The sequence below is a fragment of the Triplophysa dalaica genome, unplaced genomic scaffold (assembly GCF_015846415.1).
Source record: "Triplophysa dalaica isolate WHDGS20190420 unplaced genomic scaffold, ASM1584641v1 Contig3, whole genome shotgun sequence".
Lineage (NCBI taxonomy): Eukaryota > Metazoa > Chordata > Actinopteri > Cypriniformes > Nemacheilidae > Triplophysa > Triplophysa dalaica.
The window spans coordinates 314,678-330,474 of record NW_026622637.1 but is presented as its reverse complement, the minus strand read 5'-3'; the positions used below and the strand labels follow the sequence as shown (position 1 = coordinate 330,474).

At 39.5% G+C, this 15,797-nt stretch overlaps 1 protein-coding gene across 1 annotated transcript; it reads left to right on the top strand.

Annotated features, from left to right (window-relative positions):
- Window positions 1-7,942: 7,942 nt before the first annotated feature.
- Window positions 7,943-11,768, top strand: LOC130416949 (zinc finger BED domain-containing protein 4-like). Its single transcript, XM_056742311.1, has 3 exons — window positions 7,943-8,115; window positions 9,240-10,561; window positions 11,249-11,768. Exons 1-3 carry the CDS (start codon window positions 7,943-7,945, stop codon window positions 11,629-11,631), a joined length of 1,878 nt encoding a protein of 625 aa, XP_056598289.1. The 3' UTR covers window positions 11,632-11,768.
- Window positions 11,769-15,797: the final 4,029 nt, after the last annotated feature.

Here is a 15,797-nt window from a genome sequence, read left to right as displayed (position 1 = left end):
TGGCACTTTAAAAGACACCGGGATAAACAGAGGGAGAGAGTGTGCTACTCGCTGGTGTTGCTGTTCATTGAGACTACCGGAGAGCTGACGGGATGTGTGGGTTACGGGAGACGCACATCCTCGTCGGAGTCCTAATCATGTGATTCATTTTCCTGTTATGTTTTGATTTGGACCTTTAGTTGTTTCTGTTTGGTTGAACTGATGTCATTTGAACTTGCTACTGACCCTTACATGCTGACATACATTTACACTGATCACTTGACATTTCATATTTCTTAAGTTAAATAAATCTCATTATTTATACAGTGTTTGTGTGGCGTCTCCCTTACTTTGTTGTGATCTATGAATTAGGTTGTAACACTAAATAAATCACAAATTGGCTTTCTTCCAAAACAACGGACTTCTACTCTCTCCATAATCTAATCAACAAAAATCTTGAGGGCAAACAAAGATATTTTAATGTTTCGTTGATTTAAAAAAAGCTTTCGACTATTTGGCATGATGGATTATTATACAAATTATAAATAAATGATCTGGCAGAGAGAGAGACCGACCTTACAAGACACCGAAGTGAAATGCCTCCTGTTTGCAGACGATCTGGTGCGGCTGTCACCCACAAAAGAGGGTCTACAGCAACATCTGGACACCCTGCACACTTTCTGCCAAACATGGGCCCTATCGGTTAACCTAAAGAAGACTCGAGTCATGATATTCCAAAAAAAGCCCAGTAGCCAAAACCAACATCACCGTTTCAAACTAAACAACGTGCCCCTAGAACACACCAAGAACTACAAGTGTCTTTGTATAAACTTAAACAAGGCAGTGAAACTTAAACAAGGCTGTGAATGACCTGAGACGAGGCACGAAGAGCCATTTACGCAATCAAAAAGAATATCAAAAATAATCTGAAAATAATACAATCAATTATAGAAGCAATCGCGCTGTATGGATGTGAGGTTTGGGGTCCTCTCGCCAACCAAGAGTTCACCATATGGGACAAACACCCAATAGAGACTCTGCAAACAGAAATGTGTAAAAACATTCTACGGGTACAGAGAAAAACTCCAAACAACGCCTGCAGAGCAGAATTAGGACTGTATCCTCTAATCATTAAAATACAAAAAAGAGCTTTAAAATTCTACACACACCTTAAGAACAGCGACACAGACACACTCCATCACAAAGCCTTAAGTCATCAAGAGCTGAGCCCAGAGAGAAACCCCTTCATCCAACTGATCTCACAACTAACTCAACAACCCCAAACATGCCCAAGTCAACCCCAAACCCCAGCCAGACTAAACCAAATGATCAACACACAAAAAGAGAAATATGTCAAACACTGGACAGAAGCAACAGCTCAGCAAAGTAAACTGGAATGCTATCTGTCACTAAACAGAGAATATAAAGTGTCAGAATACCACACAAGCGTATCAGACCCTAAACGAAGAAAAGAGTTGAGGCATGTACAGACTCAGTCATCACCAGCTCACTGTAGAGACGGGCAGACACAGACACACATGGACACCGAGAGAAGAGCGACTGTGTCCACACTGCACACACAATCATTCTTCACCCAGTTCACAAACTTACACAAAGACTTCCACCAGTTTCAACAAAAGGACAAGATCTCATACATACTGGGAGAAAACTCAAAAAGCTCAAACCTGCAGCAAGATATGTCAAGTCCTGCCACGACCAAATTGATGGTTTAGGTAATGTTAATTATAACAGCTTATAGGACCATAACACAAAAGAAACGTAAAGTAAATAACGTTGTAGTTTAAAAACTGGTTGACTCGTTTTCTTTCTCGTCTCGACCACTATTATTTCTCTTTTGAAATCCATATTTTGTCTGTTTCTGAGCCATGTTGATCCACATAAAGAACTGTGAACTTGCCATACAGTGTCTGAACACTAATTCTCAGCACTAGATGGGTGGCATCCAGTTACAAGACCATTTAAGCTGTATGGCAGCAGTACCCTGCACTCCACAATCACTTTTCTAATGCCTCAGTTGATCCAAAAAGATGTTCAACAGAGGGATGCATGTTCCGTGGTTTAATAAACAGCGGAGTGCGAGCGTGGGTTCAGTCAGATGAACATTTTAACCACAACTAGAAGCACCCTAGATGTACAAAGTGTTCCAGCCTTGCTTTTCATCAAGTCTGTTGGCCCCCCACTACAAAGTTCAAACCTGGGGCCCGTTCTTCGTACGTCGCTTATTACATCCGAGATCAAATGACACATCCAAGATGATATCATCGTGCTAATCATGATCCGGCTAATTGGGTTCTTCGAACACACCTGCCGCTTATGATAAGTATTACTGATTGAGTTATCTGAGATAACTGCGCGTTCATGCGCTTGTTTAAAAGGGGATATGTATCGATAGTAGAAACATTGATCAGCAACGCTGCTATTGGCTGCTGACCATGGCAAAAGAGCGCGCTCAGTTTTTCAACGCAGCAGAGCAAGAATTATTACTGGAAGGGTTTGCTGAGTTTGAAGTGTTCCCTGGCGTTTTAATGATTTTTTCAAAGTGTGCAAAAGCCAGGAGAGAGGGCTGGCAAAAGTAGCACACAAATTAAATGCGTTAGTTTTCCATGTTATGGTTATATCACTTATTATTACAGTATATATTCTTATTTTAATAATTTCATAATTGCTTAATGTCAGATCCAGCTCAGGGCCCACTAGAACATGGGAACAAGTAAAAGTGAAGTACAAGAATATTCTCATATCATTTCTACTTCTACTGTTTAGTATCTGTTACCAAAAACATTTTAAATGATGTGTTTGTCTGTTTATAATCAGCAATCAAGAAAAAGGCGGAGCAGAAAAACAGCTGGTGGTCCTGCGCCCCCACATTGTACTCCGGCAGAAGAGCTGGCCCTTGGGCTAAATGAGAACCGACCCATTGTAAAGGGCATCCCTGGGGGCAGCTCTTCCTTAGACCTAAAGCCAGTGACCAGTAACAGCAACACCTTAATTACAGGTTTTAAATCATCTTGCTACACTAAATAATTTGTTGCTGCATTAAATTTTTCTATAATCCAAATGGCTTGTATAGTCATTTCAACAGATAAGACATGTCTGCGAAAGACTTCCCATATCACCTCCGCTTATAAAGCCGAGGTCTAATCCTGTTTACATGAAATAAACCTGCTCGCAAGCAGGTTTAAGATATGACGCACCTGTTGCTATGACAGCAAGTCTAGGATGAGCTTCGAAGAACCAAACAATCCAAGATCTTGCCAAATCGTCAACAATCAAATCAAGTACGAAGAACGGGCCCCAGATGTTTATGTCAAGTCTGCTTCAAAAACATTGCTTGGCTAATGATCTGAAAGCAAGAGCCAGTAAAATATATATAAAACATGATTATGGAAATCTTTGGAAGCTTCCAGAGATACTGTAGGGGAGAATGGGGTAGGCAGCATTGCAGCATTGAACTGATCAGTTATTCATTTTGCTTCCCCTTTTTTTGTCTTTTGTTTAAGTTTAAGAAGTTTCAGGTGGTGCTCTGTATTTGTATTATACGTTTTATTTTCAGATTTTGTAAATTGTACATTTGTTTAATCATAAATATGTTTAATTTTGTTATTGCACTTCAATTAAAATTGACTTGATTCATGATGTTCCTATACAATGCTTTGTTTCAGCATTTAATAGATTAATTCCCAGATTGTCATGAGTATGACGTTGCACTTGCACACAGTGGAAGATTTGTCCTTTGTATTTACCCTAACTATGTAGGAGCAGGTAGTCATGTCAGCCTGGGGACCAACTCCAATTCTGCCTTGTGGGTCAAGATCAATGACAGGAGTATCTGATATGTAATATAACAATAGTCTGTCTTGTGTTTTAGAGTAATATAATATACTAATTATCTTCGTGCTTTAACAATAATCAAAAGGGTACACAGTTGGTCTCCCACCTTATGCACTATAATCAGCACAAATGATCTGACCCTAAACGTTAAATCCAATCCACCATCCCCCCTGATTTTTTTTACAACTCGAGTACTGGTTACGGCTCCAAGCATATTGTATTCATTTGTTGAGAGTTCTGCATTTTCACTCCGGACACTGAAAATATCCATGACTGGGTCTGTTTTAGTGGTTTATCCAGCACTCCTGATAATAGTTGAAAGACAGAATTACAATAGTTATACATTTTATGGTACTTCCAAAACATTTGTCCTAATGATGCTGGGGATATACCACATGTTTCAGAAGAAAACATCTTGAGGTCTGTGCAGGACTTTAAATGGTATTAATCCATGTCTTATACACAGAGAGGAGGAATGAACCTGCTCTTGTGCTCCCTCCCATTGTATATCAGGTATATTTATTTCAAGATCATCTTGCCACAGCTATCTTATGCTGTAGTGAGACATTAGACTCTAACTGTGATAGTTTATGACATATAATGAATATTACTCCTTTAATACATGGACTCTTCAAAAATGTTGAATCCATTGGTGAATTTGTTGGCTGGTTAGGGAAGGATAAGATAAATTATTTTGAGTAAAGCTGCAAGCTTTAAGAAATGTGAACTAGGTAGAGTACATTACTGCTGTAACTGTTGAAGTGTTGGATGATGAGGCAGACCCATCCCACCTTCTGCTTTAGTTCTCTATAAGTATATCTTCTTAATTCTCAGAGTTTCTTAATTCCAAATGAACGGAGTGACCATTTTATCTAAATTTAAGAAAGGACTTTGTCATATATATTGGTGTAAACTGAAAAATGAAAACATATTTATGTAAGATAGTAATGTTTATAAAACATCAAAATTGCAACTCTCATTGCTACCCCACTGCCCTGGTGTTTTGTGACGCCACTGAAATAACCAATTTTCCAAAGTTTACTTTCTAAAGTTGTGAGTGTTCTGTTACAGAGGAACAACTTATAAATTCTGGTTGAATAATGTGCTCTCAGAAGAACCAGACATGTGCTATGAGGTGTCCTTATAAAGCTTCAATCTAATAGTGTTTGTATGAGACACAGCTGCTCTTCAATGTCCAGTTTAATGAGTAAATTGATGTGTGATGTCATCAGTTCTTCCTTCACCAATGAGAACACATAAGATCTGATGATGATGATGATGATGAGCAGCAGCTGTACACAATCAAAAGCTCTTGTACTTCAGCACTTAAATACACTGACACAACACTTAAATACACTGACTCAACACTTATATTCCTCTTCTAGTCATTATATAATCATATATAATATAATCTTGATATTGTTGATATTTATTTAATGAATGAATAATTACTGTGAACTTAAAACTTTGTTTCTCAATTGCATGGGTTTCACAGACTGGATCATATATGTGACCATGGACAATAAAACTAGTAACTTTGAAATTGAGATTTTTACATATTCTGAAAGAAGAATAAATGTGATTTCTATGGATGTGTAAGTTGTAAGAAGTCGTGGCCTAATGGTTAGAGGGTTGGACTCGTGACCAGAAGGTTGCCGGTTCGATCCTCAGGTCAGGCCGGGAACGATTGAGGTGTCCTTGAGCAAGGCACCTAACCCCTACTTGCTCCCCGGGTGCTGCAGCGATAGCTGCCCACTGCTCTGGGTGTATGTGTGTTCACCACTTGCTGTGCGTGTGTTCACTACTCTCTGGATGGGTTAAAAGCAGAGGTATATCTCGGATATGGGTCACCATAACTGACAAATTAGTCACTTTCACTAAAACAATATCTGGCTGAGAAAGTTTTTATATATTTAAAGTAGGAAATTTACAAAATATCTTCATGGAAGATGATCTTTACTTAATATCCAAATGATTTTGCCATAAAGGGACGGATCTCCGGTCCAGAAAGACTTAGAGTGAAGAGCCTCGGCTCATCGGAAAGGTCTCCACCCGGCCTCCACGACGACGCTGGCCTCGAGTCTCTGAGACCCGGCCTCCCGGAGACATAGCTCCCGGTAGCTGGAACGCTCAGAGGCCCATAACTCCAGGACCTGAGGGCCCAGCGACTTGAGGCCGGTGCCGTCGCGCTCCACTCGGCGAGACCTTTCCGACGACCCCTCGGTCATCACTCTACGACCTTCGGGCCCGGAAAAGGAGGGGGAGCCGGGCCGGACCCACGCCCTGGGCAAGTCCGGCCCGGCCTCGCCTCCACGGCAGGTAGGGACAGTGGGAATCTCGTTCATCCATTCATGCGGGTCACTAATTAGATGACGAGGCATTTGGCCATTTATCTCTTGTTTTCGAGTAGACTTTCGCTCACTCGAGGCGCTGCCCCATAGCGCTAGTGCGATGACTATGAATGTGGACCATCGCCGTTATTACTAACGGTTTCATCGTGCTTGCTTCTCTTTATTCCCCCTCATGTAGGTGTCATAGATGTTTAGGGAGCCTTGGATGGCGCATAGGCAGTGGTCCATAACATCCCTGGAGGTGAATTTCAGGCGTCTTAATCCTCTCCCAGAAGGCCCATACATCAAACCCCTGCTAGAGATTACCACCAGCAGGTGGTCAATCTCCAAACTTGACCTGCACAAGGCATTGATCGCTTTTTGGATGTCTTCCCCGCGTAGTTCCTGACTTTGATGTCCCAGGATTCCCTCATGCGCAGTCCTGATACCACCGTAATGTCCATCACTATGAGCTTGCCAGTCCTATGAATATGCGTGCATGCAGTAGGCCAATCGTTGTGTCCTTAGGAAGGCGGAGCCATAATCTGACGGCTCTCCTGATCATCAGGTCCATCGTCCGTAACTTGTTCCTGTGTGTCGGAAATCCCCATCGGCTTGATCCGCAGCCTCACCTAAGGCTTCGTGGGAGATGGTGTCGAAGGCCTTGGAGAGGTCCTGGAAAGCCAACGCCACTGGTTGTTGCTTGTCGTGGCAGTTCCGGATCACTGCATGCAGAACGGTGCTTGCTTCCAGTCCCCCATCCCTCTGGAGAAAGGCATACTGGGAGGCAGAGAACGCGAGCTGATCTCTCATCTGCCGGGCCGTGATCTTATGGAGAGCCCTCATCAAAATTGGGGTTATTGATAGTGGCCTGAAGTCACTGTGCTCCACTGGGATAGGTATTTTGGGAATCACGTGATCTTGGCTTTGGACAGTGTTGCTGGTAGGTTCTCCGTAAGAAGGATTAGGTTGAGTAGGCTCGCCAGTGAGGGTAGATTCCAGGTCAACAGGTCGTTTGCCATTGTCTTTTCCAACCCTACCGCCGAGTTAGTCAGTTAGTCAACCATTAAAGTAATGCTTGGTCTGTTGTTGTAATTTGCTGTAAAATTAGATACCATCTTCATCACAGTAGTACATTTTAGCGATTTTACAGGCATTTTTAGTAAAAGAGCTCTGTATGTAACAGACCCGATACTAAAGATTTGATGAGACTTGCTTACTGGTTTGGTCACATGACATTTAGCATATACCCTAGGGTTGAACTACTCTTTTAAGCTTGACTCAGAATATTGTAATGTTTCTTGACTTACCGAAGCACTATGTTTCATGATTTTTTTCTTTTTTAAATTGTTTGTTAAATTGGATCCAGTCAGCACAGAATTCCATCATCGAAGCCTCTGAGGAGCTGTCTATGCTGGGGTCCCTACGGCATATACCAGAGGTGGGGGACTCGAGTCACATGACTTTTTTCAGGACTTGCGACTTGCTTGATTGAAGTTAGAAAATAACTTGACTTGACTTTGACTTGAGAGCAAGTGACTTGAGACTTGACTTGACTTTAAATGGAAGACTCGACAATGACTTGAACTTTTAATAAAGTAAAGTAATGAAATTAGTTAAAATAATTATTGTGACTCGGCTGCACTACAGCGCCTGTGCCTTTAACGCTGCTCAACTCAAACCGCGCCAAACAAGGTGTAACGGCCAATGACTGTAGAGCAGTTACGATAGAGAGGAAACTGCTCATGCGCCTGGCGGCTTGAAACCGTTTAGCCGTTACAATGGCGGACAACAGTCGAGCTCCACAAATTGTCACGTTTGGTTACAAGGACTATGAACTGGACCGTGAAAACAAAAAAAGATTTGCCAGATGCAGAGTATGCAACACACGGATTTCGGACACGACAACCACAACGTCAAATTTCATCCGACACTACAAGAACCACAAGGAAAGGTAAGAAAGCAAATTCGTTATAGTCAGTGTAATAAAAGTAAAACGATTACTAATGTAATGAATTAATCGTTTCTGTATGTCATAATTTTGCATTGGTTGTTTTTTTATTATTAGAAATGTGGTCATCGATCATCACTGATAGGCCTACATCTCATCACATAAGTAGTTTAATTGGGGAATCTGGCTATAACGGCGTAGCCCGAATTTTTATGTTCTCAAAACATCAAAATCATCTTAAAATAAAGAAGGGCTTCTCTGTATTACATGTAGGCTAATGTCTATATTAAATGCGCGCATGTTCAAGTGTTCGTGTGGACTGGAGCTGAATAGCAGCTCGCTTGTATACTGCATAACCGGTTAACATGGACGCGCCGGTGAGATCAATTGCACTTAATAAACTCTTTAAAAACGTTTCGGTCATACTGACGAGAATAATTTCATAGTTCGAATCTGTTAATTGTCTGCATTGTTTTTATACTCACAATAACAACAAAACGTTTTGTGCTGTAAATAATGAAACCAGTTCAAATAGAAAACAAATATTCTCAGATTATGTATTACGTATGAAACATGCATATTGTGCGTCCACCACAAAGATGACGATTAAGCATCATAACTTCATCACTGGGCTATATTAAAATACATGTTATTTATATTCTGCTGATATTAAAAAGATCAGTTCATTTTGATTAACAAGATTCAAAATCGAAGTCAATAAAATTATCCGAGATTTCCATCACTAGATGCAAATTCCCTATAGGCCTACTGTGCACTTTAATGGACAGCCAAAGTATTACAGCATCATATATTTAAAACATATAATAGCCAGATTTTCAGTCACTATACTTAGTTTTTAAGCTTCATAGCCTGTATAAATGCTTAAGTCTTAAGTTATTCTGTCAGATACAAGTATTTCCATTTCTGTGTCTATTGAAAACATATGAAAATGTGTGACTGATGGAACCAAACTTTAAGCACATTCATAGAAAAGTGATCATCACTTAAACTTAATTTATAATTACAATTGATTTTCCTAACATTTAAAAATAATGAATGTTTGTGAATAGGAAAATTTTATGTTTACAGTTTTCCCTGATTGGATTTGTATTTTTTTATCCATGCAGATATGATGAATATCTCAAAACCAAGATACACTGCAGCGATCTTCAGCAGCCTTCCATGTCGCAGTTCATTGTGCCCCAGACTACTACATATCCAGTCAACCACCCACGACAAAAAGCCATTACAGAAGCAATTATATCTGATCTAATCATTAATAGCAACATGCCCCTGTCTATCACTGACAACAAGCTCTTCATTCACTTCCTGTCCATTATGGATGCAAAATATACTGCAGTGAGCCGCAGAACCGTCACCTCAAGACTTGAAGCTATGGTGTCTGAGAGACGATCAAAGCTGATAAGGGAAATAGCCACAGTTGAAAATCTGTCTGTCACTGTTGACATCTGGTCAGACAGAAGAATGAGAGGCTACCTTGGCGTCACTGGTCACTGGATGGACACTACAGCAGATGCAATAACATTGAAATCTCATCTACTAGCTTGCAACCGCTTCAAGGGGTCACATACAGGAGAGAGAATATGTGCAAATATGAAGAAGGCATTCACCACATGTTTTCCCAGTTCAGATGAAGCAGATGAGAATGATGATGACTGCCTTGATGATGCAGAGCTTTGGAATGCCCTTCCAGTGGATGAGGAGGAGAGGCTGAATGTGACACTGACCTCCAAAAGTCAGCACAGACTACAGTGCTTTGCACACACACTACAATTGGTTGTTGGTGATGGTCTTAAAGAGACCAGGGCTGTCAGTGCGGCTCTGGCCAAAGCGTCACGGATCAGTTCTCTGCTCCACACAAGTACTTCTTTTAAAGAGGAATTTGAGAAAGAATTTGGCCAACGTGGAGTTCCTGCTTCTGTTGTTACTCGATGGAATTCGACATTCAGACAGGTGAAGTCTTTGCTTAGCTGTGACTACCAAACTTTGTGCAAGGTTTTGGATGTTAGAGGGCACAGAGAGACTATTTTCACTGTAAGCGAGTGGGCTCAGATCAAAGATCTGGTCAGCATTCTGAAGCCCTTTGCTGATGCCAATGATCTCACACAGGGAGACAAAGTTGTAACCATAAGTGCTGTGATTCCCTGTGTTCTCTCCCTCAACCACCACTTGGAAAACCAGAAAGAAAGAACACAATACTTGGTCAACCTAGTCCACAGTCTTCAAAGATCACTGCAAAAAAGATTCAAAGGCATCTTTGTCAATGTAAAAATGTCACAGCAACACACCAATGAAGGGATCCTGCCATTCTCTGATCCTGTTTATGTCAAAGCAGCTGTTCTTGATCCAGCTTTTGGAGTTATGTGGATAGAGCATGATGTATTGGTTGATGACAAGCTGAAGGAGCAGTTGACTATGGAAGTAAAAAGTAAGTGACTAATTTTAGAATGAGACCCCATACTTGTATATATTTGATTGTTTTATTTACAGAAATTGGTATTGCTGCACAATAGATCACTAAAAGATTTCATTCATGATTTAAACACCCAAGCAATCTTATTCCTAAATAACAATGTTTAAATTATGATCACAACAAACATTCAATTTTCCGTTGGCACTGGTGCTGGGCCAGAGAGAGCAGTTATCATGTCTAAGTATGAAATAGAAATCCAGATACTGTCCAGTTGAAACACTGATGTCTACAGTAGTGATAGAAAGTGAAAAAAGTTACTTTTCAAAGTAAATTGATACTTCAAATAAGGTTTCTGTCAGGTGGAAACAAGTGAGTGTTTGTCAGTGAATGATTCATTTAAGCGATTCTTCAAAAACACTGATTCATCCAGTGATGAAACAAGTGAAGCCTTTATGAGTGAGACATTGATTCAATTATTCAGTTTCTGGTAGCTTAAAACATTCATTCACATTAAATATTTTTTAAATAGACTGCAGCAATTAACATTTTGTCAGAACATTAAATGAAATTTAGTTTAATCGTCTATTCAGAATTGTGGGAGAATCATGAAAAAAACATCCTGATTCTCAATGTATCCAGATTCATGCAGCTATAGAATATTGTGTAGGTTTATTTCTCATTGTTCATTTTTGTGTGTTTTAGATCTGATTCTCGAGGAGACAGACCATACCATTATGGAACAGACAGGTCATGGGGATGAAGAAGAGCAAATCAAAGGTGATGAAACTGGGCTGTTCGTATACCACAAAAAGCTGAAGAAATCCACTCATTGCAGCCCTGCTGCCCAGCTCAACCATTACCTGGACAATTGCGATGGCCAGAACTGCCTTTTGTTTTGGGGAATGAACAAGGAGGCAATGCCTTCACTGTTCCAAATAGCAATGAGGGTATTAGCTGTGCCTGCCTCAAGCGCACCTGTCGAGCGTGTGTTCAGCCATGGAGGGATTATTATGCGGCCCCATCGTTCACAACTTAGCGCCAACGTCTTGTCAAACCTTATTTTCTGTAAATGCAACACGTTTTAGACCGTTTCAATTAAATTTAATTAGATTGTTTTACACATTTCAGAGTGGATTTCTTTTGTGTAAGCAACACTTTTATTTTCAAATATTAATGTTACACAGATATGCTTATAATTCATATATAGTAATGTGAATAAGATACATAATGTATATAAGTTCATCTTTTCTGTTCAAAAATAAACACATATCGAAAAAATTTACCTGTTTATTTTAGTACTGTGACTTGACTTGACTTGACTTGAAACTGATCAGGACTCGACTTGACTTGCTTAGGGTGAACCCATGACTTGACTTGACTTGCTTGATTTATCTAAACTGTGACTTGAGATTTGACTCGAGACTTGATGGTTAAGACTTGAGACTTGCTTGGACTTGATCATATGTGACTTGTCCCCATCTCTGGCATATACAGACCTTAGAAGATAGAGATGATATGGTAGTAGCAGCATCCAAGTTCTTGCTGGAGAGCAGGTTGAGGGATTACGTGGAACAGTACGTTGCAGAATGTAGTCTACCAAAGTTTTTACTTCAAAGTGTTTTTACTTTAGTGTTATTAAAAAAATTCTCAACAGTAACACATTTTTTGCCTACAACTTGCTCTTTTGTCTCTTAGGGAAGGGAAGTGTGTCCATAAACTTTAGAAACCCCTTTAACTAAAATACTGTTTATATCCTTTTTTCCAGATTTAAAGAAGGCTTGCAGTGTTTGGAGCTTCTTCAAGATTTGCAAAAGTATCCCCCCTTTTTTTTAAAAGGGTACTAATGTTTGAGGATAAACCACTTACCGCAAGAGATCTGGGTGACCTCTTTATTCCTCAGCTGTCTCCAGTAGGCACCAATAGACGAGCCCTGGAGAGCAGGATGGTCTGTTACTGGAGGGATGTAGAAGGTAAAATATTATACAATCAGTTATGATGTATATAGGTTAATAGGTTTCAGTTGTGAAATCCAAGTATGCATGTGCCGTAAAACAATACATTTTTTAAAAACTCTTGAACATTTTGTACTCGTTTTATTTACAGTATGTAATCTTGAGCAGTCATCAAACAAAATTAACCCGAAAACAATAGCCGAAGTGTTCTAAAAATATTCTGTTTATTTGTACAAATAATGCAAAATTTAATGAATAGAGGCTTAAAATAAAATGTAAAAAATACACACCGGTGCACTCGTGCACTGACTCTTATTGTTTGTATTACACTTATAATTTCACAACATTGAAACATTAAACTGGGTTTTAACTTAGTATAGGGTGAGCTAGTTTTAATGTAAACTTGAAATGTTAACTTTGTCACATCATTGGTGGAAGCTGGGCTGTATGTGAAAATTGTACTTTGTTTAGAACCCATTAAACCTTTTTTTTACACACAAACCTGAAGTAACCAACATATTTGGACTATTGTTAAGGCTTGACAGGTCCTGGTGTCAAAACAGATGTGTTCATTTCATAGAGCATAGATATGTGATTTTAAAATACACTGTGGTGAATGGAGTTCTTTGTCTGCTTAATTGACATTACTTAATCTTTTGAAGGTCAACAATACTGTTTTTGTGTTCATTTTTCCACAGAGGAGCTGCATCACCTCTTACCCTAAACCAGGTTTTGGCCTTTGCTTCAGGGTCCACTGCCATTCCTAGACTGGGTTTCTCAGGAGATGCCACATTGGAGTTTCTGCAAATACACGTAGTATTGTTTTGAGGCTGCCCGTACATCAGCAATATGAAGACTTTGCTGAATTCATGAAGAATGGCATTTTACAAGCCCCTTCATTTGGGGTCATGTAGTTTCTACCTACTGCCTTTCTTTTACTAGACCCTGTATTTGTAACCCGCTGTGACTGTTGTATTTATTTTAATGCCTGTTTGATGTTATATGTTTTTGAAAAAGGGCAACAAAGTTTAAATAGCAATAGGTTCTGTTAACACTACCACTGTATCTAAAAATACAGCTATTTTGTGTTACTTACAAATAGTGGCAGATAATGTTGCTATTTCCACCTCTGTATTGCTGTGCATTAAAAATTACGCAATAACAATGTAAATCCTATTTATGAAAATTATTAAAATGACTACAACTTATTGAGAAATTACAGCCCTTACCTTACCCTAGACCTAAACTTCATTTTACTAATTCGGTCACTTTTGATCAATTATTCCTTGTTAAAAACTGAAATCCAGAGTAAGTTATATTGTAGTTGATCACCTGAATCACAGAAAGAAATATATTCATAAAGAGCCATTATGCCCGCCCTAAAACTGAACGGTGAACAGAGAAATGTATCTGCATCTGACAACAAATTCTAAGAGTAACTATGTTTCAGAAGGTTTGGTCATTATTACATAGGCAGAAAGTAACATGCAGTGGTTCATCATGCCATAAACGTGTAAAGTATTCCTTTACCCCCTAGCTGAACATGAAAAATACATCTTAAGAAATTCAAATTTTATTAACTATACATGATTCCATGCTTTTCTGGAGGACTCTGGTGGTCTTGCAGGTTAACATAATTTGGTTTCCCATCAAATGTGAGCTCTTCCCAACCGCTGTCCACAAATGGCAACTATGCAGCTATTAAAGAAACAATTACAGAAATATTACTAATTGAAAATAATAATAAAAGTAAGTACTGTCACTTTGAATATTTAAATTACAATACATTCTTAATTTTATTCAATGATTGTTACTTACAGCCATCAATCAAGATTCTTATTTTGGTAACTAAGAGACACCTAGTGGTGAAAAGTACATGCTGTATATGTCATTGCAGACAAGAAGAGACTCCGGTGCAGGGTAAATCAAGATTATTTATTAAAGAGTACAACAACAAAAAGAGTCCAAAAAATCAGGCACCAAGGATTATCCTGCGTACAACAGGAATGATACGTCCGTCCTAGAGGAAGAGTCCACAGAAGAGAGTCTTAGAGATTCCACAGGAGAGATGCAATAGAGATCTGGGCCCGGGACTAGACTCAACCCAGTGAAGGGTGCAGTCCAGAGTCCACAGGGATGGTGCCTGGTGAATGAAGTGCTTGCAGTCTGGGATGCCAATGGGAACTATAGTGGGAGTAATAGGAAGGGGTGACGAGACAGGGCAAAGGGAAAACACGCAGTGAGATCTGAGGTAACGTCTACAGACGTCAAAGCATTGAACAGGCTAGGGCTGAGGCTATGGTATAGTCTAGACACGCTACAATTAAGTCAGTCTGAACTGGCAAAAAACATGCAACGGTCAGACACAGAACGAGAGAAACAGAGGGGTAATAAAGAGAATTCTACTAAGTTGGGGATAGGTAGCACGTGTGGAGCAATTACGGGTAGTGATAATAGATAATTCACCGGTGAGGGGAAAGTTCTAATGGGGAAACACGAGGGCAGGACAAATGACGTAGACACTGAGCGTGTGTGCAGCCGTCAAACAATGGAGCACACGTGCTCAACAAAACATAATACTCCTCCCCTGCCAGATAACACCTAGACAAGACCGGGATCATGACAGTATATTTAATTCCATTAATGCTATTTCTTCCTGTTGGATATGTTGACAAGAATGAATGCCATAAATGATCCTGTCCTTTTGAAATTGGTTTTTGTGTAAATATATTTACTATGTTGACCGATCTCACATGTACGGTGACAGGGAGGGGACATGCTTGTTTCACTTAGTTTAGTCATGGCCACGAGATATTAACTTGTGGGAACGTGATAATGTGGTGGCTACGATATTAACTCGTGTGAACTCGATATTATGTTGTGGCAACGAGATAAGCTTGTTGAGGTAACAACATCCTCTACAAAACCATGCATGAGTCTGTTTTCTTTTAAGAATGGTTATAATTTCATATTTCTTTCTTTCCTTGCAACCCCAGGAAATGCTCAAAAAATATATTTAGTTAGTTTGTTTTTTTATTGTGTAAATATTTATATATACACATGGATACTGTTGTATGCTTAAAATAAAAGTATGGAATAGTGTGTATTTTTTGGTTCATATGCATATTTTTGTTCCTCATTTGAGTTTGAAAATTAATGTTTCAATAAAAAATATTCTTCTTGGATTCTTTTGCATTTGAAGTACAACCTAAATATGCTTTCTTAACTCTTTCACCGCCATTGACAAGTTATCTCGTCATTTAAAAAAAAACCAGTTCCCCGCCAAAGACGAGTTATTA